At 31.8% G+C, this 27619-nt stretch overlaps 2 protein-coding genes and 1 long non-coding RNA gene across 3 annotated transcripts; all 3 read right to left on the bottom strand.

Moving 5' to 3' along the window:
• Window positions 1-4031: 4031 nt before the first annotated feature.
• On the bottom strand, window positions 4032-5165 carry LOC112758240 (short-chain dehydrogenase reductase 3b). Its single transcript, XM_025806854.2, has 2 exons — window positions 5011-5165; window positions 4032-4921 (listed from the first exon to the last, which is right to left on the bottom strand). The coding sequence occupies exons 1-2, from the start codon at window positions 5022-5024 to the stop codon at window positions 4117-4119; spliced, it is 819 nt and encodes a 272-aa protein (XP_025662639.1). The 5' UTR covers window positions 5025-5165; the 3' UTR covers window positions 4032-4116.
• A 4501-nt stretch (window positions 5166-9666) lies between these two features.
• LOC140179704 (uncharacterized) lies at window positions 9667-11826 on the bottom strand. The gene is made up of 3 exons (XR_011873508.1): window positions 11659-11826; window positions 11513-11567; window positions 9667-9929 (listed from the first exon to the last, which is right to left on the bottom strand). It is a non-coding gene; the product is annotated as an uncharacterized lncRNA (long non-coding RNA).
• Window positions 11827-21415: 9589 nt separating this feature from the next.
• LOC140179703 (uncharacterized) lies at window positions 21416-23913 on the bottom strand. The gene is made up of 2 exons (XM_072219301.1): window positions 23020-23913; window positions 21416-21568 (listed from the first exon to the last, which is right to left on the bottom strand). The coding sequence occupies exon 1, from the start codon at window positions 23828-23830 to the stop codon at window positions 23051-23053; it is 780 nt and encodes a 259-aa protein (XP_072075402.1). The 5' UTR covers window positions 23831-23913; the 3' UTR covers window positions 21416-21568; window positions 23020-23050.
• Window positions 23914-27619: the final 3706 nt, after the last annotated feature.

The following is a 27619-nucleotide window of genomic DNA, read 5'->3' as shown; positions in this document are numbered from 1 at the left end:
CGCCGTCCGAGTTGTACTAATGCGTTTGAGTAGGGGTGGTACCTGCAAGACACTCCGATGCCTAAGTCAGCAAGGGGTTAAGCAAGTTTATAGTATTGAAACTTAAGTTTACTTGAGTATGTCAGTGTATTTATAAGTGACGAACCAATAACCACCGCTGAAATAGTTCCACTTCTGATGGTGGATAACCATCCATTTATCTTAAGGTTGTTGAGATCTCCCTTTTAGAAGTGGGTGAGAGATTTTAGAAGGCAGTTACTCACTTAGTTACATACGAGCTGCCTGTGTTAATCTATTTCGACCTTTTAGAAGAGGTCGGATATGTAGACGAGACCGTCCTACTGGATTGGGCCTTTTAACCGCATCGGACTTGACTTATATTTTGGGGTTGGGTATGAATAATCTGTATTATAATATTTATCCATGAATCAAAATTAATAACTCTATCTATTTTTATTTGTGAGAATTATAAATTTTAAAATGCTTATGATATGAATATTTGTGCATCATTTTTTGGTGTTGGCCGCACAAATCCGACCCGCACCTTCGTAATTGCCGGCGTTTTTGGTAAATTTAGAATTGACATCAATTCTTTGGAACACCCAACTTTTAGTTAAGGGCTAGGCCCATCCAAATTGGAGAATAAATTAAAATGTATGAGATCAAATGTCTAAAATTGGGACTGTCTAATCCGCTGGACCAAAATAAAAAAAAAAAATGTATGAGATCATGCTCCCGTTCCACTCCCATAGTCCTATACGCTACATTGCTACTATGCTAGAAAGAATACGGCTTCATTCAATAGAAAAATTTATATTTACACAATTATGTATAAAAAAAAAAATTTTAAATTTTATTTTTTATCAATAATTTCTAGTACCAGAAGTAAAAAATATATAACATAAATGAAAAAATCGTGCATATAATATTTTTCTTATTATAATTATTAATTAATTATTATATGTTACAACGTATAAAAATGTTAGAAGTTAATATTTTTAGTATAAACAAATAAATAATTAGTTAAAATTGATTTAAATATACAAAAATAAAAAACATTAGTTAGTTATCATTTTTGTTTAGGTATTTTTTTTTACTAAAGATAGGAGACTCGAACCCGCAACCTCTTAAATGAATATGAAGAGACTATGTCATTTGAACTATAACTCATTGGCTATTTTTGTTTAGGTATTGAATTTATTAAAAGATGTTTGTTTATAAAAAAATAACTAATTTATACATATCAATACGATAAAAAAATAAACAAATAAAATATTACCATGTAGATTGTATTTTTTTAAAGTATTATATCAATAAATATACCAAAATATTCTTATAAATAATCATATGATCAATTTTCTTATAAAATTAAATAACCTTTTTATTATCATGATCAAAATATTTTTTACATTAAACAAAATTAAAATAAAATCTTAACCTACTCAGAAAAAGAAAAAGAAACACGCGACTTTACTCTTTCATGACGGCGACTGGCATGGATGAGTATATCAATGAACAATGATTCATAAATATTAGATAAATTCAAAGAAACTAAGATTGAATTGAATTGCCAATGTCAAGGTACAATCCTCATCGGAGTTCCATGAAGCCAGCACGTAGGAGTTGTTGATGTCATTTTTTATTTGAAGGAGTTTTTTTTTGTCCTGTGGGGTTGCACTGCTTCTTTGCATTGGATGCAGGGAGAGCAGAACAGAGTCAGAAGAAGAAAACACTGTTGGAGGAAAAGGGTGTTCTTTGATGTCATTTTCTTTTGATTTTATTTTGGATGAGGATCATCAAATGCTTATTTGTAGATTACAGTCTTGCCATTTAGATCATGAAAATGAATCTAAAGTTTCATTAAGTTTTGGCTAATTACATTAACGTTGATCTTTTAAGCTGCTTATTTTGACTAACAAAATTATAATATTCACACGCACGCAAGCGACAGATTATAATATTGCTGGAAGTGAGGGATTTTAATCTTAGGTAGTGTTAAGAGATGAAAATTTTTTCAGAAAATTATGATATTCTCAATTGTATTTGTATTGGAATCATGATCTCCTCCTAAAAATAACAGATCAGAAGAGAAGATAAACAAATTTCTAATTTGTATTCTGAAAATTTAATTTTGATTTTTTTATTGAAATTATTAAGTTAAGATTTGATTTTAATTTTATATATTGGAAAAGAGTTATTCTCCACTTACAAGTGTTTTTCGTACAAGTCATTTATATTCATGCGCTTTCACTTTTTTGTCCGTGCCTCTTCTTTTTCCGTGCTTCTTCTTCTTGGTAATTTTTTTCTCTTGTTATCGTCGTCATCAACACCACCTCTTCCTCCTTCTTTTTTCATTGGAATTTCTTTTTTTCTTTTCTTTTTCTCTTTTTCCTCCATCATCAGTTATCTTGTTGTTGAAGATAATAAATAATTGAGGTTCAGATTGTTAATTGAACCAGAACGAAATTGATTATTGTTTTGAATCCAATCAAGTGGCTAAGATGTGGTTCAATTCAGAAGAAAAAATATAGCATTAGAGAAAACATTTTTCTGCAGTAAATTTGGGTGTAGCACAAAGATATTTGGGTGTAATACGAAGATATTTGGGTGTATTTTAAGAATTTTTAGATGTATTTTTATTCTGATAAGTTCTGCATAATTCAATACTCTTCATCTTCCTCTTCCTCATCTTCTACTGGTTTTCTTTTTTTTTTTTTAATCATCATCACCATCTTCTTCTTTTTTTTTTCTTATTCATTTTTTCCTTTTTATTTTACTTTCTCAAGTTTCTTCTTATTTTACTTTTTTAATAAGAATAAAAACAAAAAAATAAACAAAGAAGAAGAAAAAACACATAATGCTGCAAAATTACTTGAAAGAAGATGAACTTACATTCATTTAACTAAAAGAAAGAAAGAAATAAGAAAAAAAAAAGAAGAAAAAAATGCAATACTAGAAAAAATATTTTTCTGTATTTGCAGCAAATTTGGGTGTAACACGAAGATATTTGGATGTAACACGAAGATATTTGAGTGTATTATAAGAATTTTTTGGTGTATTTTTATTCTGATAAGTTCTGCATAATTCAAAACTCTTCATCTTCCTCCTCCTCATCTTTTTCAACTTCATCTTCTTCATCTTCTTATTTCGTTTTCTTATAATTCTTCTTAGGAGAAAAAATAAAATAAAGAAGAAAAAAATATATAATGTTGCAAAATCAATAGAAAGAGAAGAAGACAAAAATGCAGCAGCAACAACAGTAACGATGAAGATGAAACACGCAAAGGAAAAGGAGGAAAAACGCAAAGAAAAAGAAAAAAAAGAAGGAAGAGGAGGAGAAGAATGAGGCACGTGAAGAAGAAAGGTCTTCTATAATGGTGAGTGAGAGCGCGCTTTGGAAATGGTTGAGTGTTATCACGCTCCAGTGGGTGAATGTAGTTTTTGTTAGACTTAGGGCCCGTTTGGAAACTCTAGAAGTAGCTTTTTTTAACTTTTGACTTATGAAAAATAGTAGTATTAATGTCGGGTGCAATTTTCAAAACCAAATTGCAACTTTCTAAGAAGCTATTTTGGAGCTTATAGAGAAGTTAAAAAAAATGACTTCTCTCATAATACTTCTACTTTTCATTACATTTCTTTAAAATAAGCACTTTTAGAGTTAAAAATCCAAACACAAAATAACTTATTTATAAATTACTTTTAACAGAGTCATTTATTGTTTAAGTTATTTTATCAAAAGGAGCTTAATTAAGTTAGTTACCCAAAATTGGCCTTAGTCCAACTTGTAAAACTTGTAAAACAAAATGGCTTGTATTTATAGCATAACTCATTGTAAAAAGATATTTTGATCATAAAAATATATATCTATTTATAATTATTTATAAGGGTATTTTGGTATATATAATATTTTTTAAATAAATAAATAAAAACTAACTGATAAGTAAGAAAATACAATTTATTATATGGCAATTATTTATTCGTTTATTTATTTATGGTAAGTATAAATTAGTTATTATACTAAAGTAAACACCTTATTAAAATGACGTAGATTAAATGATAATTTAAAAATAGTAAAATACAAAATCACGGGGTCACAGTACTCCATCTAATCATATATCATTTAGTTTTGAAGCTAGCTAGGGAGAGTTCAATACCGCGATTAACGGCCAAGAAACCTCCGTCAACGGTCAAATCATGTCCACTAATGTAAGCAGATTCATCAGAAGCAAGAAACAAAGCTGCTTCCGCAACATGTATTGGCTTCAACACAATCCCCCGCAAACTGGTACCAACACCACCAGCACTTTCAACTTCACTTGCCTCCACATTCAGCGCTCTACACACAAGAGGCGTGGCCACAACATATGGTGAAACCGAATTCACTCTGATCCCGTAACGGCCAAGCTCACCACACGCCGAACGCACAAGTCCTATAAGGCCGTGTTTGGATGCAGTATAACTAACACCAGCAGCTGCGCCAATACCAACCGAAGCAACCACACTCCCTGTGCATATTATGGATCCACGTGTCCTTCTTGCCACCATGACACGTGCAGCATGCTTGATGCACGCTGCTGCTCCGCGAAGATTCACAGCCATGGCGTTGTCAAAATCGTTCAGATCTAAATCAAGTATGTTAGAGATAGAGCCTGCAATTCCAGCGTTGCTGAACATGATGTCTAGGCTTCCGTATTTCTCCACCGCGAAAGCCACGGTTTCTTCAACTTGTTTCTCGTCTCTGATGTCGCAGTGGCGGTAACTCACCTTCTCTAACAAGCCAATGGAACTTGCAAGGTGGTGACCGAGCTCGTCTTGAACATCTGCTACAACTACAAACGCACCGTTTTCCACAAATACCCTCACTGCTTCTGCTCCTATTCCACTTGCTCCTCCGGTCACTATTGCCACCTTGCCTTCCAACCTATAAATCATATATATATGAAAAACTTATAGGAGATAGATCAGAAGATATGATAATATATAGAGAGGATATTAAGTAGTAATAGCTACCTTTGTTTAGACATTGTCAGAGAGTGCTCAGCGATGACGAAGGAACTTGATGATCTGGAGAAGTGGAAACAGAGAGAGTGAATAATCACACTTTGAAAAAGAGTGAGGTGGAACCTTATACAAACCTTGTCTAACTAACGTTGGTTAACCCAGCTATTGAGTTAAATTAACCAAACAGATGTTAGGTAACAGAATAATATATTTATATCCAACTTGTGTATATGTCCTTGCTTCAATGAAGAGATGATGTTTCATTAGAGATGAAATTAGAAAGGACTTATTTAGATAAAGATATCTAAAATATTTTTTTTTTAAATATTTTTTAGTAATTAAAATTTAACATATATAATTGATTAAATTATGTTATTTTTGTTAAAATTAGATTAGACAAATTAATTTAATCGAAAAAATAGTGAATTAAATCTTGAACTAGTCTAAATTAATATTATTTTTTTATAAAAAATAATTATAATATTTTTATTATAAAAAATGATTAAAATACTCTTATTATATATATATATATTAATTTTAAAAATTTTAAATCCTAATCATACGATAGAAAAATAAAGGACTAAAATTTAAGATTCTCAAAATTAATATATATAATAGAAGTATTTTAATCATTTTCTATAATAGGGTATTATAGATATTTTTTATAAAAAATAATATTAATTTAGATCAGTTCAAGATTTGATTCGCTATTTTTCGGTCAGATTAATTTGTCTAGCCTAATTTTGATAAAAATAACACGATTTAATCAATTATATATATTAAATTTTAATTATTAAAAAATATCTTTATAAAAAAATATTTTCAGCATCTTTATTTGAGTGACTCCCAATTATAAATTGTTAAATAATTTAGTTCAGTTCAAAATATATCTAACTACCTTTAGGTTCAATAGGAAAGAACAAAAACGATCATCCGACCAAATTAGTTCTTGCATGAGTATGATCATCATATCTTTACATATTTATAATAAAAAGGACAATGATAATTTAAATTGGCAATTAATTATTTAATTTGTACATCTATTCAATCTGAGAATGACAAATAAATAAAGGGCCTTATTAGCGTGTAGAAAGAAAAATCCTTCTACATATATAGAAGATAGGTGTCGTCTTCATATAGCTACAAATTTTATCAATGTAAGTACAATAATCATGCAACAGTCACTTTTAATATTTAGTTTAGAGGATAATTTTTGCAGCAATTCAGTTGTACAGAAATTGACATAAAATAATGTTAAAATAATGATTAATAAATCTCTTATTAGTCTTTAATATAAATAGGGCAAATTTAATATATATATATATATATATATATATACACGGTGAGTTCTACCCAACTTTCTCTAAAACAATATGTAAATTACTCTCTATGACGTGGTATATTTTAATTGGATTTTAGTTTTAATTTGAGTTAATTTAACCTAATAAAAGTTAACATCTTAATTAAAATAAAATTATTTTTTAATTAAGATGTTAACTCTATCCTTTAACCTATATTAATATTCCAATAGATCAAAATTTTAACGAATATTAACTAGCAAAAATTGATAATTATTGAGAGATTAACAGTGACGATAATCAATATGATTGAAACGACATAATGATGGAACAAAGTTAACCAAACTATGTTTATCATTTACTTAGAAACATAGATAATGGTTTTGAGAGAAGGAAAGATTGTGAGTTGCAACCTTAACAATAATTGAATTATATTAAACTATTTTTGGTGTATAATGTAAATTAAAAATTAGTTATTAAATTAATCATTTGTGTAAATATATGTTAATTCTAAAATATGTATTAAAAATATATGAAATAATGTATGTAGTTATATATAAAGATGTGAGTGACTGATATTTTGTGTATGTATAATTTTTTTGTTACAATTTTGACACTAGAAAAGATAATTATAGCAATTATTATATATATAGAAGGGTCATTTTGTAATTAAGATGTTAACTTTATTCTATTTTAGTTAAGATATTAACTTTTATTGAGTTAAATTAACTCAAACTAAAATTAAACATTCAATTAAAATATATCACGATATAGAAGATAATTTACATGTTACTTTAAAAGAAATTGGGTAGAAATTACCTATCTATATATATATATATATAAAAGTCCGGTTTAATACGAGTAGGTAGATCTTGATTTTTGAGCAATTGAGCTTAATATATATAGAAGTGTTACATGTTATATTTTTTTGTCTATGTTGCAGGTTATGATATTTATATTAATATTGGTGTAACTTGTACCAAAAAAATAACATTGGCCTAATAAAAAAATACTATGATGACTTTAGGATATCAAAAAATTCTAAAGGGCATCGACATCAGTTTTGTAATATTGAACTTGCAATAAATTACAAGTATCGAATAAATGAATAATAGTATAAATAGTTACTTTTGACACCTAAATGTAAATAATTAGTTAATACTGTTAATTCTAATTAAATACAACTAAATAACTTACGAAAATAAATTTTACATTAACTTCTAATTTTTTTATTAAATAAATTCTTATATAAAAAATTATATATTTATGTTGGTGTTACATAACACATGGAGTTAAATCTAGTATAGATAATTGTTTTGGATGGTCTATTAAATTTGGCTAAAAAATAAGCAGTTCAAGAGGTACTAGAAACATATGCAACATTTGATTTAAGAGATATTATGATATGGATTTGACTTTTTTAAAATTATTTAGTCATTTTTTAAAAAAAAAAGAGTTAATTTATACTATTAATTACCTTTAGATTAAGATAGTGAGATTCACAAATAGTAAATGTTATAAATTTAAAAATGATTAAAATATCACTTTACCATTTTACTAATATTATTACTTTAGAGTATTTTTTTATAGAAAAAATAATCCTAATAAATCTTGTTATATATTCGTACATTAACAAAATTTACGTTTAAAAAGATAAATCTAAGTTAATATTAATATATAAAAGCCACACATTTAAGAAGTGCTATAGAAAATAAAAAAATAAAAAATTATCTAAATTAAAAAATAAATTAATTTACTTATTCTAAATTATAATATGAAAAGATTTTAAAAGTTAAATTAATATTGTAACTATTATAGTGCTATTCGAGATCGATCACTATAAAAAACTTTTAATATAAAATTTCAATTTAAATGTTGAAAAAATAGTAAAAAAATTAATCTAATAAAAAGTTAAGTTAATAAATAAGATAAAAATAAAAAACAATAAATTTGAGAAAAATTTATATACTAAAAATTTAGTTAAGACAATTGAACAATTATTAGTTAAGTATTTTTAGTTATTTAATAATATTTTTTATTCATGCAATTTTAAACGTTAATAGGATTAATTTTTATTCTAATATTTTATAAAAAAATTATTAAATTATATTATAATTTTGTCTTAAAGTCATCAGAGTATTCTTTTTTTTAAATAAACATTTATATTGGACCTAATGCATAAAAGACCAACACCCGTCTATCATATTAAACCCGGCCCACATATATATTATATAAATATCAAATTTGTATTGATTATATTAAACACTAAAACCAAACATTAATTAACCATAGCTATAGCACTAATTCATACGGCTAACTTCTGCATCACCTGAACCACTGCAGCAAATGTCTCCTTTAGAGGACTTATCTTTTGCAAAAACTTTAACTAACGAAATTGTTACGTAGGTAATCTGAGATATGTGGATTGGACTTGAAGGATTGGCTCAAATATCAATAGAAGGTGGTCTCCGACTTGTACGCGTTCGAGAGTCGCTGTTCGAGTTGTGTATTTGAAAAATAGGGGGTAGTACCTGCAAAGATACTCCAATACCTAAGTTAATAAGGGGGTAAGCAGATTTAGAGTATTGGAACTTAAAGATACCTGAGGGGTGTCAGTATATTTATAGTGGTGATCTAATAACCACTATTGGGGGTAGTTCCACTTTTGAAAGTGGATAACTATCATTTTATCTTAGGATAGTTGAGATATAGCTCTTGGAAGTAGGTTGAGAGATTTCAGGAACAGTTACTTATTTGAATAAGTGTTATTGTCAGTTATCTATCGAATCCGACTTCTTTGAGAAGGAGTTTGTGTCGAATCCGACTTCTTCTAAAGAGGTCGGTGGGTAGCGAAAACCAATATTTAGATTGGGTCTTTTAGTTTATTTGAACATGAACCATAGTATTAAATCAAGATATGAACAGAAGTAATATCTGTCTTCTACACATGTAGAAGATCTTTTCTTTCTACACACTAGCAATACTAGGGGTGCACATGCGCCGGGTGAAGCCGGGTTTGATGTGACCCAGACCCGGCCCGAAATATACACCGGGTTTATTTATTAGACCTGAACCCGACTCTAAACCCGATGAAACCAATACATTTTCGGTGTAACACCCTACCATACTAAGCTTTACGCTTAAGTCGTAAAACAGAGGTGGTGTGGTATTACGACCTCTAAAATAAAATGAGTACATATAATAGCAGAAGAATTATAATATGCTAGGAGTCTTGAAGAATAGAGGAAATAAAAATTGCAAAATAAAAGCGCAACGCTCAAGGATCGAGTTGACTTGCGTGCTAAGAAAACCATATCTACTAAGCATAAGATGACAGAAGTAGGAATAGAGTGCCAAAGATACAAAATAACAAGCTCCTAACTCAGCCTGCGAAGTCAAGACTGGCCGGAGAATATTTACATATATATATATATATACATACATATCCCAAAACCCAAAAGAACATATACACAATCCTGCCTCTCCATAAACCTCTAGGAGGATCAAAAGAACAAGTTATGCGGAGAGAAAACTAAGTACATATATACACATCATAGCATAACAAAATAACCCTGTAACCACTCCGCTTCAAGGGCCCAAACGCCTAACGAGATGCCTCTCGACCTGCATCTAAAAAACAACAACATATTATGGAATGAGAACCGGAGGTTCTTAGTATGGTAAAGGTGTCACACACATAATATATAAGGTCCTGGGAATGCCAGAGGCAATCCTAGAACGCTGACACTCAGATTATAGAGCTTAAAGTATTAAACAGAAGCCATAAAAGGTGGTTTTTCTAAAAATATTTAATCCTAACTTAACTTAACCTTAAATCTAAGTCCCATACTGCCATTCCTCCATACCTCTAACTCCTTCATGCATTTTCACAGACAAATAGACAGATAAGGCAAACACAAGAAGGTTACAGTTATTACAGGTAACAAATACACATTTAGCATAGCAAGTACATATAGGCACACCCAATTAAAGCACAAGCAAGTAATTCAAGTAATATGCATATGATGCATGCCTGTCCTATGGCTGATGAGGCTCATCTGTCGGTTATCCAGCCAACCCGACAAGTCTGAATTGTCCTTAGACTGTCCCCCGACGTGCATCCCCAAGAGTCTATGCATAGCTTTTTCTCATATAGTTAATATTGCTCAATGGGGGTAACATTCTTGGGAATTTATATAGTGCCCTGTCACACTTACGTCGTAGGGTCAACAGAATATCGAGTTCTCAACCTGGTACATGTGGTGGCAAGCCACGACACTTAATCCAGGGAATCTCATATCTCAGATTATTCAAATTCATAAGCCATTTAAATAATTCAATTATAATTCATCAACATCCACATCATTCTCAATTGCATTTCATTCATCATTATACGTCAATCATATTCAATCCTTATCCTTCATTATCACACCTCCCATTCCAGCCATCAATAGTTCTAATTCAAAACATAATTCATTCTTTTCTAAATAAATCAAACTTAAAACATGCTCATTTTCTTAATAACTCTAAATCAAACCATATAACCATTGAATCTAAATCTTTTTAAATAATCATATAAATAAAATCTCTAATTTTTATAAAATTTTGGCTGTATCTCATCTAAAACTCGGGCTTTGCCACCCTTTTCGGGTCCAACTTGCATTCTTTTCAATTCAACACACCCTTCCTCATCATCATAACAATCACCACAATAAATCTACCTCAGATCAACAATTAAACTCATACAATATTCAAATCCAACAACCAAAATTCAACTAAGAATCATAGTTCACAAATCCTAGGCTTTTAACACAAAATACCTCATTATCACAACAACCTCCACTATAGTTATACCTCAAATCAATAATTCACCAAATCATTAATTAATCAACAAGCACCAAATCAACCATGTTCATCAACAGTAACATTCAACCATAATTCTCTCCAAATTAACATAACAACATTCACCATCCAAAATTAATAACTAATTATCCAATAAACTTCAACCAAATATATATTCATCGACAAATTACTAAACATTAAATATACACCTACATTCCAACTTATCCTATGGTCATCTAGCCTAAGTTTTTATAATTTCAAGCTCCAATTATTTATTCACAACCTAATACACATTCATAACACATATATATCCAATTTAATACTCAAAGCTCAAATTCAATAAAAATAAAATAGAATTATCGTATCCTCACCTTACTCAAGCTTCACATAAGCAAGAGTGAACGTTTACCTCAAGCTAATTGGATCCTAAAACATCAGAAATCAAAGAAATTCAACCTTCCCATTGAAAATTTGAAAATTGGGGGAAAAGAGGGCTGAGAGTGATTAAACAAGTTACCAGTAAAATTGTTCTGGTAGAAATGTAGAGCTCGATGCGGTGAACGCGTGGCCGCAAACGGTGCGGCGATTGGAGCTCGGACGGAGAAGTTACGGGGATCGAAAATTGACCGTAAGGTTACGGAAGCTTTCTCCCCTCCCTGGAAGTGTTTCACGCTGCTGCAGCCAAATGAGGGAGAGAAGGGCTTGGGTTCACTTAAAAGGGCTGGTCCGGTTGGACCGATAGCCCGGTTCGGTCCGGTTCAATCGGTTCGGTCTTTTTGGTCCAATTTTGGACCATTTTTTCGAAATTAGTGTCAAAATTCTCGTTTCGATGAGTTCTACCCTAATTTAATATAATATTCACATTTCTAATCCTTCTTATTAAAAACTAATTTATTGACTAATTATCTACTAATTTAACCAGGGTTTACATCCTACCCACCTAATAAAGAATTTTGCCCTTAAAATTCAAATCTAGTTACCTGAAAAGAGATGTGGGTAGTCCTTTCGCATATATGATTCGAGTTTCCAAGTATGTTCCTCGATACCAGTTTGACTCCAAGCTACTTTTACCAATGATACTTCCTTTCCGCATAATCGTTTAATATTAGTATCATCAATTCTCACTGGAATTACTGGAAGTGTTAGATCTTCTCTTACTTGGATTGGTTCTGGTTCCAGAACATGACTTGCGTTAGGAGTATACTTCTGAAGCTGTGACACATGGAACACATCGTGCAAATTCGAAAGATATGGCGGTAAGGCAATTCTATAAACCACTGGTCCAATTCTCTTCAGAATCTCAAACGGTCCAATATAACAGGGATTCAATTTCTTAGTCTTAATAGCTCTTCCCACTCCAGTGGTTGGTGTAACTTTTAGAAAAACATGCTCCCCTTCCTCAAATTCCAAAGGCTTTCGCTTCTGATCAGCATAACTTTTCTGGCGGCTTTGGGCTATAAGCATTCGACTACGAATCTTCTTTATCTGCTCAGTCGTTTCAGCTATCATCTCAGGCCCTAATAAACTCCTTTCTCCAGTTTCATACCAACACAACGGAGATTGACATTTTCTGCCATACAGAGCCTCATATGGAGCCATTCCGATGCTCACATGATAGCTATTATTATAAGCAAACTCTACTAATGGCATATACCGATCCCAACTCGCCGGATGGTCCAAAACACAAGCCCTTAGCATATCCTCCAAGGTCTGAATAGTTCTTTTTGACTGACCATCTGTCTGAGGGTGATACGCAATACTTAAGCTTAACTGAGTCCCAAATGCACGCTGGAAAGCTCCCCAGAATCTTGATGTAAAGCGAGGATCCCTGTCAGATATAATGGTAGAAGGCACGCCATGCAACCTGACAATCTCTTAATATACATTCGAGCTAATTCTTCCATTGTACAACTTATTCGGATAGGAAGAAAGTGAGCTGATTTTGTCAGTCGATCCACAACCACCCAAATAGCGTCATAACCAGATCGGGTTCTAGGCAAACCTATCACAAAATCCATTGCAATACTCTTCCATTTCCATTGTGGAATCTCCAAAGGCTAAAGGGTCCTTGATGGTCTCTGATGCTCAATCTTAACCTTCTGACACGTTAAACATTTAGATATATGCAATGCCACATCATTTTTCATGCATGGCCCCCAGAACATCGCTTTCAGATCCTGATACATTTTAGTACTCCCCGGGTGAATTGAGAATCCACTCTTATGAGCTTCCTTCAAAAAACTCTGTCGTATGTCTCTGATATCTGGCACAATAATCCGGTTCTTGAACCTCCACAACCCATCCTGTCCTTCTGACACTCTCCACTGTTTTCCCTGTTCAACTGCTGGTAATACCTTACGTGACGCTTCACTATCTTGATGAGCCTTCAGAAGTTCTGATTTAAAATCACTTGAAATCTGCAACTGACTCAAACACAAAATTTCAGATTCTTCTCTAACTCCCAAATTCAAACCTTGAAATGCCTTCAGTAACTCTTCCTCCTGTAGCATCATCCAAGCTGCATATAAAGACTTTCGACTCAAGGCATCCGCCACAACGTTCGCTTTTCCTGGATGATAATTCAATTCAAAATCATAATCTTTCAGAAGCTCCATCCACCTCCTCTGACGCATATTCAACTCTTTTTGCTCAAAAAGATACTTCAAACTCTTTTGGTATGAGAAAACATGAAACTTAACGCCATAGAGGTAGTGCCTCCAAATCTTTAAAGCAAATACAACAGCAGCAAGTTCTAAATCATGTGTCGGGTAGTTCATCTCATGCGGTCTTAATTGCCGTGAGGCGTATGCTACAACATTCTGGTGCTGCATCAGAACGCACCCCAACCCTTTCAAAGATGCATCACAGTACACTTCAAACGGTTCACTTGGTTTAGGTAAGACCAATACAGGTGCAGTAGTCAACCTGTGCTTCAATGCTTGGAAACTCTCTTCACATTCCGGAGTCCAGACAAAAGGCGTATCCTTCCTAGTCAATTTAGTTAAAGGTAAGGCGAGCTGTGAAAATCCCTTAATGAATCTGCGATAATACCCTGCCAAACCTAGGAAACTCCCGATCTCTGTCACTGAAGTTGGTCGCTCCCAATTCATCACTGCTTCCACCTTAGCAGGATCCACAGCTATCCCCTGCTTACTCACCACGTGGCCGAGAAACTTTACTTCACTCTTCCAGAACTCACATTTAGATAACTTAGCATATAACTTCCTGTCTCTCAGAATTTGCAGCACAGTTCACAAGTGATCAGCATGCTCCTCTTCAGTCTTAGAATAAACAAGAATGTCATCAATGAAGACAATAACAAACTTGTCCAGATACGGTCGGAAAATCCTGTTCATATAATCCATAAATACTGTCGGGGCATTAGTTAACCCAAAAGACATCACTGTATACTCATAATGACCATAATGCGTCCTGAAAGCAGTTTTTGGAATATCCTCGTCTCTAACCCTTATCTGATGATACCCGAATCGCAAATCAATCTTAGAAAACACACCGGCACCCTGTAACTGATCCATTAGGTCATCAATTCTAGGCAACGGATATTTGTTCTTCACAGTGATCTTGTTCAACTGCCGATAGTCGACACACAACCGCATACTCCCATCCTTCTTCTTTACCAGTAACACTGGCGCTCCCCACGGAGAAACACTTAGTCGGATAAAATGCTTACCCAACAGATCTTCCAACTGAGCTTTCAGTTCAGCCATTTCTAAAGGTGACATCCTGTAAGGAGTAATTGAAATCGGATCGGCTCCAGGTACCAACTCAATTGCAAACTCAACCTCCCGATTAGGTGAAAATTCATTAATATCATCTGAAAACACATCTGAAAATTCACATACAACGGGAATCTGCTCTAAACTCTTATCATCACCTGATACTCTCGCACTTAATAACATAATACCCTGACATTCAGTTCCAGAAGAGTTTACTATCATAGAATTCAAATAGTAACTATTCACCACAACCGGTGCTTCTGACCCTTCCGGCATAAACTGTACTGACTTCTCAGAACAATCAAGCAAAACATGATTCTTAGATAACCAATCCAATCCCAAGATGAGATCAAGACCAGTCATAGGCAAACAAATCAAATCATGCACAAATTCACGCTGTTGTACTCGAAAGGGAACTTGTGGACATCCTATCCTAGTCACTATAGCTTCATGAGTAGCATTGTATACTTTCAAATCATAACCTAAAACCATCATTCTCAATCCTAATTCATGGGCCTTTTCAAATGCAATAAATGAATGACTTGCTCCTGAATCAAATAAAGCATTTAAGATTTTACCAGCCATTTCACAATTATCTCAAATCAGTGTCTCAGATCCCTCAGCACCAATGGTAGAAGTGGTGTATACTCTCCCCGGCTGCTGCACTCTACCAGTCTCATATTTCTTCTTCTTCGGGCAATTACTGGCTATATGCCCGGGCTGTCCACAGGAATAGCACACTCCAAGTCCTAATCTGCACGGAACTCCAGGATGATACTTTTCACACTTCTGACAATTCAGATCCTACTGTGGCTGCTTCCCAAACCTTTTTCCTTGACTAGCATTAGTATTCAGCCTTCTGTAATTACCTTGACCCTGAGTCTGCTGCGGAACAAAGCCTCCACGCTTAAAATTTCTACCTCTCGGAGCAAAGTTTCTCCCTGAAGGCCTCTAAAAAGGCACCATCAAACTTCCTTTCTCTGTTGCTGCCTTCCTCACACAATCCTCAGCCACCCTACTCTTATTCACCAATTCAGAAAATACCCTGATCTCCATTGGGGCAACGAAGCTCAGAATATCGCTCTGAAGACCTCCTTCATACTTAATACATTTCCATTCAGCAAAATCTTCAGGCACACCTTGACAGATGCGAGAAAAACGACTTAACTCCTCAAATTTGCTAGTATACTCAGCAACAGTCATCTGTCCCTGCTTTAACTGCATTAATTCAAGTTCCTTGGCATTTCTAGCCGAATTAGGAAAGATTTCTTATAGAATTCTGTTCGGAAATCCTCCCAAGGAATTGCAGCACCATCAGGCTGTAGGATACGTCGTGTTCCCTGCCACCAATACTGAGCTTCACCTTGCAACTAATAAGTTCCAAATTCAACCCATTGCTCTTCAGGAACCTGCTATGCCTGTAACGCCCTTTCCATAGCCTGAATCCAATTATCTGCATCAGTGGGATTTGAGGTTCCCCTAAAAGTTAGAGGGCGAACTTTCAGAAATGTAGCAAGTGTCATAGGACCGTCCTCATCATTATTGTTCCCATGATTACCCTGATTTATCTAATTACCCAGTGCCTCAGCTGTTGCCTGCATAGCTGCAGGCATATTTCCTAGGGCAACCATAAAGTCTACTGGATCAGCCCCTATGGGAGCAGAAGTAACGGTGCCTATCCTACCTCTACTTCGCCCGCGACCACGTCCGCGAGTCGACATCTGGTCCCTATACATACCAAACAAGTGATATTAAGTTGATCAGTCTCAATATCGCAGGTCTAATGCTTTAAGTTCCAAATGCATGCTCACGAACGTTTATGCCATATATATCAATCAAATATCCTAATAGCACATAAACACATATACAGAGAATGCACAGAAGTACAATCAGTCCGTCTTTCAGGCTCTATAGGAATGAACTGCTCTGATACCATAATGTAACACCCTACCACACTAAGCTTTACGCTTAAGTCATAAAACAGAGGTGGTGTGGTATTACAACCTCTAAAATAAAATGAGTACATATAATAGCAGAAGAATTATAATATGCTAGGAGCCTTGAAGAATAGAGGAAATAAAAATCGCAAAATAAAAGCGCAACGCTCAAGGAACGAGTTGACTTGAGTGCTAAGAAAACCATATCTACTAAACATAAGATGACAGAAGTAGGAATAGAGTGCCAAAGATACAAAATAACAAGCTCCTGACTCAGCCTGCGAAGTCAAGACTGGCCGGAGAATATTTACATATATATATATACATACATATCCCAAAACCCAAAAGAACATATACACAATCCTACCTCTCCATAAACCTCTAGGAGGATCAAAAGAACAAGTTATGCGGAGAGAAAACTAAGTACATATATACACATCATAGCATAACAAAATAACTCTGTAACCACTCCGCTTCAAGGGCCTAGACGCCTAACGAGATGCCTCTCGACCTGCATCTGAAAAACAACAACATAGTATAGAATGAGAATCGGAGGTTCTCAGTATGGTAAAGGTGTCACACACATAATATATAAGGTTCTGGGAATGCCAGAGGCAATCCTAGAATGCCGACACTCAGATTATAGAGCTTAAAGTATTAAACAGAAGCCATAAAAGGTGGTTTTTATAAAAATATTTAATCCTAACTTAACTTAACCTTAAATCTAAGTCCCATACTGTCATTCTTCCATACCTCCAACTCCTTTATGCGTTTTCACAGACAAATAGACAGATAAGGCAAACACAAGAAGGTTACAGTTATTACAGGTAACAAATACACATTTAGCATGGCAAGTACATATAGGCATACCCAATTAAAGCACAAGCAAGTAATTCAAGTAATATGCATATGATGCATGCCTGTCCTATGGCTGATGAGGCTCATCTGTCGGTTATTCAGCCAACCCGACAAGTCTGAATTGTCCTTAGACTGTCCCCCGACGTGCATTCCCAAGAGTCTATGCATAGCTTTTTCTCATATAGTCAATATTGCTCAATGGGGGTAACATTCCCGGGAATTTATATAGTTCCCGGTCACACTTACGTCGTAGGATCAACAGAGTATCGAGTTCTCAACTTGGTACACGTGGTGGCAAGCCACGGCACTTAATCCAGGGAATCTCGTATCTGAGATTATTCAAATTCATAAGCCATTTAAATAATTCAATTATAATTCATCAACATCCACATCATTCTCAATCGTATTTCATTCATCATTATACGTCAATCATATTCAATCCTTATCCTTCATTATCACACCTCCCATTCCAGCCATCAATAGTTCTAATTCAAAACATAATTCATTCTTTTCTAAATAAATCAAACTTAAAACATGCTCATTTTCTTAATAACTCTAAATCAAACCATATAACCTTTGAATCTAAATCTTTTTAAATAATCATATAAATAAAATCTCTAATTTTTATAAAATTTCGGCAGTATCTCCTCTAAAACTCGGACTTTGCCACCCTTTTCGGGTCCAAACCTGCATTCTTTTCAATTCAACACACCCTTCCTCATCATCATAACAATCACCACAATAAATCTACCTCAGATCAACAATTAAACTCATATAATATTCAAATCCAACAACCAAAATTCAACTAAGAATCATAGTTCACAAATCCTAGGCTTTTAACACAAAATACCTCATTATCACAACAACCTCCACAATAGTTATACCTCAAATCAATAATTCACCAAATCATTAATTAATCAACAAGCACCAAATCAACCATGTTCATCAACAGTAACATTCAACCATAATTCTCTCCAAATTAACATAACAACATTCACCATCCAAAATTAATAACTAATTATCCAATAAACTTCAACCAAATATATATTCATCGACAAATTACTAAACATTAAACATACACCTACATTCCAACTTATCATATGGTCATCTAGCCTAAGTTTTCACAATTTCAAGCTCCAATTATTTATTCACAACCTAGTACACATTCATAACACATATATATCCAATTTAATACTCAAAGCTCAAATTCAATAAAAATAAAATAGAATTATCGTATCCTCACCTTACCCAAGCTTCACATAAGCAAGAATGAATGTTTTCCTCAAACTAATTGGATCCTAAAACATCAGAAATCAAAGAAATTCAACCTTCCCATTAAAAATTCGAAAATTGGGTGAAAAGAGGGCTGAGAGTGATTAAACAAGTTACCAGTAAAATTGTTCCGGTAGAAATGCAGAGCTCAAGACGGTGAACGCGTGGCCGCAAATGGTACGGCGATTGGAGCTTGGACGGAGAAGTTACGGGGATCGGAAATTTACCGTAAGGTTACAGAAGCTTTCTCCCCTCCCTGGAAGCGTTTCACGCTGCTGCAGCCAAATGAGGGAGAGAAGGGCTTGGGTTCACTTAAAAGGGCTGGTCCGGTTGGACCGATAGCCCGGTTCGGATCCGATTCAATCAGTTCGGTCTTTTTGGTCCAATTTTAGACCGTTTTTTCGAAATTAGTATCAAAATTCTCGTTTCGATGAGCTCTACCCTAATTTAATATAATATTCACATTTCTAATCCTTCTTATTAAAAACTAATTTATTGACTAATTATCTACTAATTTAACCGGGGTTTACATTCGGGCCACAATTATACCGGGTGAAAACCGGGCCGTTAACATTACATTACGTTGATACCTTCTTGTAAGCTAGCATGTAAAAATATCCAAATTTCCAAGACTCCAACCATTATTTAACATGGTAAAATTCACTTAGAAAAACATAACAAGAACCAACCCTTCTTCAAAATTAAAGCATAACCACAATCAATATTAAAACATAATTACAATCAATACTAATATTGTCTAATAATATCAAATATTTAAATCAATACAAATAACATAATATTATGCATTAGTCTAAAGTCTTATGCATTCTAAACATAAAACATTAACTTATAGTCTTATAATGACTAATAACACAAAATATTAAAGTTTACAATACTTAAATTCCACATAAGAATAGTCATGATACATCACTAATAACACAAAATATTAATTGTGTATGATGACCAGGCCACCGGGCCGACTTTGAGTGACCCGAGCTATGGCCCGGACCCGATCCGAAATAATGACCGGGTCTATTTTTGAGACTCTTATCCAGCCCTAAATCCGATAAAATCATACCAAATTAGCCCCTAAAGTGTTCAGGACCGGGTCGGATCTTCGGAACGAGTTGGGTAATGTGCACCCCTAAGCAATACCCATAAATAAAAGAAATAGAATACGTGGAAGCTTTTTTCTTTTCCGTCTCAATGGTAGTAGGTTGGATATATAAAAGCGAAAAAAAAACACTGATTTGTTATATGTACAAATATCAATTTCTTTCAACAAAATATTGAAGACTATGCTGCCATAGAATAATTGCAATTGAAACAGCGAAAAAAAAAAAAGTTCGGTTTGTTGACTCTAGGCTCTTTTATTTATTTACTAATGAGTATGCAAGATCAGTATCCAAAGCGAGAAATAAATCTTCTCAATTTTTTTCTTAGTTACTAATGTAAAATGTGGTTTTTTATTATACGTTTTTTTAAGTCAAATTTAAAGAAATATAAAAAATGTTAAATAATAAAAAACACATTTGATAAAATAATTTTAAAAAAAAATTCTATTCCCTCCAAAATCCACTAAGCATATATAATAATAATAATTCAATTCGAGGATTAGATATTAACTAACTCCACTAACAACATTTGAAATAAATTAGTTTAACTTTTTCTGCGACATAAAATAAAAAATCCATTCATAATTACGTGTAATAGCACAAATAACAAAAAGCTACTGATATTATATGTTTAAGGTTTAATTAATATATCTCCCACATGTTAAAATTATTAATTAAATTATTATTTATAAACTATTAAAAAAATTTAACTTTAATTTTTAATGTATTTACTCTTAAAATAAAAATTTAATTTATGTAAATTATTTTTATTAATAATAATTTTAACATGTTATTTAAGAGTATATATTAGCTATACTCTTGTATTTATTACATTAATATATTAACATTAAAGAAAAATATGGTAGAAAATACTTTACGGAATTATCGTATTTAGGCTGTTTTTTTTATGGAAATAGAAATAGGTGATGTATCTAAACATGATAATTTTTTATATTTTATAAAATTGTGAAAGGTATACAAATCGGACGGTCCGATTTATATGTCTCAAATTTTTTAATTTTTTTAACATAAATCAGACGGTCCGATTTCTGTATCCCTCTCAAATTGGACGATTTGATTTCTGTACTCTCACAAATTGAACGGTCCGATTTTTATACCTTTACAAATTGGACGATCCAATTTTTGTACTTCTAACAAATTAGACGATCCGATTTTTACTTCTCTAATTAAACGATTTCACATTTGAGAATAACACTCTATCAATCCATATTTTTAAAAAACACCATTGTGACTCCAATATCAAAAACAACAAGTTCTGGTATTTACATAGATGTCAGACAAATTTTAGATTCAATATTCATCTATTGTTAAAAAAAAATTTATAGTACATGCCACTTTTTTTTTTTTTTATAAAGTTCTCACTCCTTTTTTTTTTTTAGAGGATTATGGTGCATCCGAAGAAGAACCCAATGAAAAAGAGTCTGGAAGAGAAAATTACTTTTTTAATAAATCCAAAGGTTGAGCATCACTTCAAACTCTATTACATCCTAGCCAATAGAACAGAGAAAGCGTTATAAGAAATATTATAAGACAAGCAGAGGAAGTATGAATCTATTTGGAGAGACATATAAGAGTCGATAAATCATTTATTTTTATGTTGTCAATTTGTCTCTAAATTATAGTAGATGGCATTGGATAGTAAAAAAGTATTTTGGGAACCTTGTGATGGTAGAATATAGTCTGAATGTTGGGAAATACAAACTCTTAGATATATAAGGAAGAAAAAGTGGATTATGTTCTCTTTTCTAATATGGGCGATATGAAATTGTAGAAATATTAGAATCTTTGAAAAAAAAAATTATTCCACGGATGAATGTGTGGGAACAAGTGAAAGCTCTCGTTAATATGTGGTGTGAGGTAAATAAAGTGGAGAAAAAAGATATTGAGAAGGTGAAGTGCGCAGAGAAAAAGTATAGGTGGGTTTGGTGGCACTGCTTCCTGCATAGACCTATTATTAACAAGTATGTAGTAGGGAATTTTCTATCAAGCTTTGACAGGTCTGGAAAGTTTGATGGGAGATATAGGCCTGGTATGATAAATTTTTTTGAAAAGGTGAATATTTTATTTTATAAATTATTTTTGCAAAATAAAAACTTTACTAAGAAGGCTCCACGGTGATGCTCTGCTAGAAGGACTTTAAAATGCAATACAGTTTTAAGTTTTTGTTGGAGGAAGTTGGTGTTGTGTAAGGAGACTTGAAGGTGGTTATTGATAATAAGAGAATAGTTGAATAGATAAAAAGGAAAGAAAAAGCCAATTGGAAGCAGAAATTTGTGAGGATAATAAAACCATGAGCATGAGGCACACATTACAGAACATTTGTACTGTGATCAAAGGTGAAAGGGATGTTAAAATAATGAAAGAATGGGAACAAAGGGCGGAAAGGGAAGATAAGAAGTGGACATGGTGGGAATGATGAGAAGAAATTTGACCAAGAAGGAATGCAGATTTCATGCAAGAAAAGGGGTTACATTAGATAACATCAATATGATTAAATGATGGTATCATTGGAGTAATGCTCTTCCACGGGAGTTGCAAGGTATGTTGGCTACATCATTCAGGCATGGTGGTGGAAGATAGATGCAGTACATGCATATTGTATGGAGAGATTCTATTAGCTTTTTTTTGTTGTTGTTAAGTGCTATGTTTTATTTATCTGATCTTTGTATTTTGACGATCCTTGATGGTTATGTCGAAGAAGATTATTTAATTATCTAGAAGAAAAATTAAAGTGGAATTGTTCATTAAGCATTGCATCATTAGAACTGAAAAGAAAATGATTAACGCCACTCAAGCCACTACTAGATCATTACATCACATAAAATGATGAAAATCCATATCCAAATCCAGATAAGAATTGAAAGAGTAAAAGCTACTATCATTAGCAAGGATCGAATTACGGTCATATACTACTCTAATCAAACCATGCATGCATTACCTCATTACTAATCTCAGAAATCAAAGGCGCCTCACGAGTTCTTCTTTTTGTTAACCTTCTTCTTGGACTTGCAACCGGCTTCATCTCCATGGATCATACCATGCAGCTCCAAACCAATGAGGTAGCAAAGATAAGTATCAATGGTGATGAACATCGTCTTCTCATCCGTATACACTTTGTACAAATACCACCAGGTTTCTTCATCGAACCAGTCCAGCTTCTTTTCCGGTCTCACCACGTCAAAGTGCTTCCCTAGTACTGTCTTCGCCAACTTGTCAAGATCGTACCGCCATAGATCCACCTTCTCCCCTACCTCTTTTAGCCCTTCTACCGCCATCGCCCTAAGGTCGAACGCCTTCTTCAGCTCGATCCCGTGGTGCTTCTCCAGCTTTGCCTTCACCTTTTCGATCTCCATTCCGACCGCGATAACCCTAGGGTTGGCGAAGAAGTCGCAGAGGGGCTTAGGGTTTTGCTTCGCGTTGTAATAGTCAGCTTGTTCGGGAAGAGGGTAGAGGAGGCAGTGAAAGCCAACACAGAGGGAAATGTAGTCGTAGCGGTGGTCTTTGACACCGCGCTTGGTGCACCTGGTAAATTGGTGCTCGGCGGTTAGGCCGACGATGACCGGGGTGTTTTTGGGAGTGAACTTGAGAAGGTCGGTGAGCCACTTGGAGAGCGTTTGGGAAGAGGTGGTGTGAATGCAGAGGATGCGTTGGTCGTCGACATAAACGGTGTAAGGGTAATGGCGGTAAGTGAAGTTGTAAGTCTCGACCTCGGTGATCATGCTGGGTTCAATGCTGATCTCGAGAACCATTGTTGTTACAGCTTGTTAGTGGTTGCTGCTACTCTTTGTGAGAGGGATAGAGAAAGTGTGGAAAGAAGAACGAAAACGGTTACGAAGTGGTTTGGAATGCGTGTGGTTCGTTATTAAGGAGAGGGACGCAAATATGATTCTGTTATAACAAATGCGTGTGGTTGTTGGGAGTCACGCGCGTCTCGTTGCCTTCTTTTTCACTTTTATTTTTTGGCCAACAGATCCAAATATCTGTTTGAGTGTAGACTGTAGTGTACCGGAGAAGTGTGTCTGTGTGAGTTAATCACGGGTTCATGCTATCAAGATGAATGACTAAATATGAGTATATGACGCATAATTTTGCTGAGTTAAGTAGAAGTGCATTATTTAGGGAGACGGTGAAGGTTCAAGCTAAGGTCACTGGTTTTAAATGAAAGATCAATGAGTGTTTATAACACGGAATTAATTAAGTATTTGATAATAATTTATTTTATATTTAAAATGTTATTAAATAATATTAAATAATTAATTTTTACAGTTATCAGCTAATTTTTATAAATTATTTTATTTACCTTAAATTTTATGTCATAAATCATAAATATTTAATTTTAAATTTTAAATTATAAATTTAAATATTAAAATTGATTAATAATTTAATATTGACTAACAAAAAGTTATTTTTTTATTTTTTCTCTAGATATAAATATATGAAGAGTTAGTAATATTTTTTTCATATATTTGTATATATAAGAGAAGAAAATGATAATCCCACTCTCGTATTCATAATATCACTCCTTTTTAATTGTAACTTTTTATTTTTTTTAAATTATCCATAATCTTTTTAGACATGACAAAAAATATTAAAAAATAATGATATGGCAAATAAGGATTGAGCATAATTTTGGAAGATAAAAATAAAACAAAAAAGGAGTGACATTATATTTTTTTAAGAAAAAATAATTTATTATTATACATCTATAAAGTATGATGTTATTATTGATTTTAAATTTAAATATTATCTTATTTTAAATTGAACTTTTATGAATTAAATCACAAAATAATTTAACATAAATTTAGTTAGAATCATGTCCAAGTTCAAATATCCTATTAAATTTAAGTATTTTTTTCATTCGAATTTACTTAAGCTTGTTTAAAATTTTTTGTTAATTTAGGTTGTATTTGTTTATAGGAACAGAATACTGAAATAGAGACACAAAAATACAAAATCGTATTTAGCAGATAAGACATTGTATTCAGAGGCACTGAATTAGTATATTTTGTGTCTATCTGATTTTCATTATTCTTCTTAATTTTTTATAATTATTTTTTATTATTATATTTTTCTCAAATTTTTTGAATAAAAATATGAGAATAAATTAGATTTTCATAATCTATTTTATTTTATTACCAAATAGAATATAAGAACACTAAATTCTGTATCTCTATTTTTTATGTGTTGTTCTTAACGTCTTATTTTAATCCTATTCTCATAAACAGACACAGCCTTAGATAAAGGAGTCCTTGTAGGTACCCTATCCAAATAAAGATGTTGGATAATCTATCGTTTCGGACAAATAAATCAGAATTTTCACTCAAAAGAATCTGAATATCTCACTACCACCTTCAAACATTGGATTTGTCTATGGTGAAATAAGTATAAAATGGTTCTTTAAGGATTAGAGAAAATATGCTATTTTTGCGGCTGTGAATATTTTTTATACTATTTTTTTTATATTGCATGAATGACCTCTAAATTAGTAAAATTATAATGAATAAATTAAAAGATGGTCCAATTATACTAATAATTTTAAGGCATAAATTTAATAAAAAAAATATAGATTTTTTGAGATAACACATGTATTTAATAAAATTAATTTATTAAAAACAATATATATATATATATATATATCAAAATAATCAGTTATTCCTTTATTTTTTATATTGATAAAAATAAAATAAAATTGGTATTAATTTCATTTGCTTTGCTTTATTTTATTGGTACCAAAAAAATATATAATTAATTTGAATCTTTCAACAAAATTTTCAACGAAAGTAAATATTCAATTTGAAATCCTTATTTACAAACTATGTAATTTATATATATTCAAACAGATTAATAGATAAATTTTTGTAATTATATATATCATGGGTAATATAAATAATTAAAAATACAATAATATTATTTAATTACTCTAATTATTATTTATATAATACTATTAGTTAAGTAAATATAATCAAGTTTTTAATTGTTTTTAATATATTTAAAATGAAAAAAATTCAACATTTCTTTGATTTAAAATTAGTATAGTAATTACTTATTAAGGACAAATAGGTTATATATATGTCGATGATAATTTAATTTTAGTCCTTCCAAAATTAATAAAAAAATATATTAGCCAAATATGCATTCTTCATATAAAACTAATTTCATTTTCCGTGTTTTACACAAGAATTTAAATTATAATTGTAAACAAATATTATTTAGTATGAATATAAATTAATTTATTTTAAAATGATTAATAATATATATATATATATATATATATATATATATATTTTTAGTATGTAATAGTAATATTTGACGTGTAATTTACTAAAAGTTGAGTTATTATCCTTTTTTTTTTGTAAAATTATAGCATGAAAAAATAGTAACTTTATTTTTTATTAGTTAAAAAATTATCCATATTTTTTTATTATGCAATTAACTTAGTTAATAACTTTTATTATTGTTTTCTTACCAAAAAAATATCAGCTTATATTATTCATACATGTTTTTAAGACTAATAAAAAAAAAGATATTGGTATTATTATGTTTATTATCCTAGATAATTGGATAATTCACATGAATAAATAATTTGGGATTGAAAATTTAAATTTGATTTTAATAAGACCAAAATACTTTTTTAGTTTATTTTAATTGACTAAGGTTTTCTTTTTAAAACTCAAACAAAAAGAAACTTTTAGTATTAATTTAAAAAAAAGACTAAAATACCCTTATACTTGATGTTCAAGAAAACAAAACAATCTCTGAAGGTTAATTCAAAAAAAAAAAAAAAACATCATAGGACTAATTCATATTATTGATTGTTTTAAAATTAAAAAGTTTGAATATGATCTAAAAATAAAAATGAAAAAAACTCTTGTAATTCATATTTAGAATACTAAAATATCCTTTTAATAATTAGCATGAAAAAGACTAATTTTTTCTTATAAAATTAATTAAAATTGTTTGATTATATTAAAATAAAAAAACTTAATATGATAGTAAAAAGATAAAAATATTTTTATACTTAACTTTTAAAATACTAAAATAATTTTTTGTAATTAATTTTAAGAGACTAAAATATCTTTTATGATAAATTATGTGTTATTATTATATGAAAGATACTATTTAAATTATAAAGTTGTGTGTCACTAATACATGAAAGGTTATTTTAATTATAATTCACTTATGTAATGTAATTTTAATTTATAATTGGCTTTGTCGAAAAAATAAAAAAAATTAGAGAATAAATTAAATATAATAGAGATTTATTTGTGTGGAGGATAAAATAGTTATTTTTGGCTGTCAAAGGAATGAAATGTGTTGTGGCACATATGCAAATGAGTAGAAAAATGTACTTTAATTTTAAATTAATTTAATATCAAATGAACCCTAAAATAAAAAAAAAATTGCATAAAAACCCTGGTCCTTTAAGGACCTTGATATTCTTTCACCATGGTAGAAGTCTCCTCAAACATTACCTCAGAACAATAATAAATCTATAAATTTTATCAAATATATTGTTGTATTAATCTTTTAATTAGATA

This window comes from Arachis hypogaea, chromosome 16, assembly GCF_003086295.3.
Source record: "Arachis hypogaea cultivar Tifrunner chromosome 16, arahy.Tifrunner.gnm2.J5K5, whole genome shotgun sequence".
Lineage (NCBI taxonomy): Eukaryota > Viridiplantae > Streptophyta > Magnoliopsida > Fabales > Fabaceae > Arachis > Arachis hypogaea.
Note: the sequence above shows the minus strand (reverse complement) of the source record. Positions and strands in the feature narration are given on the sequence as shown.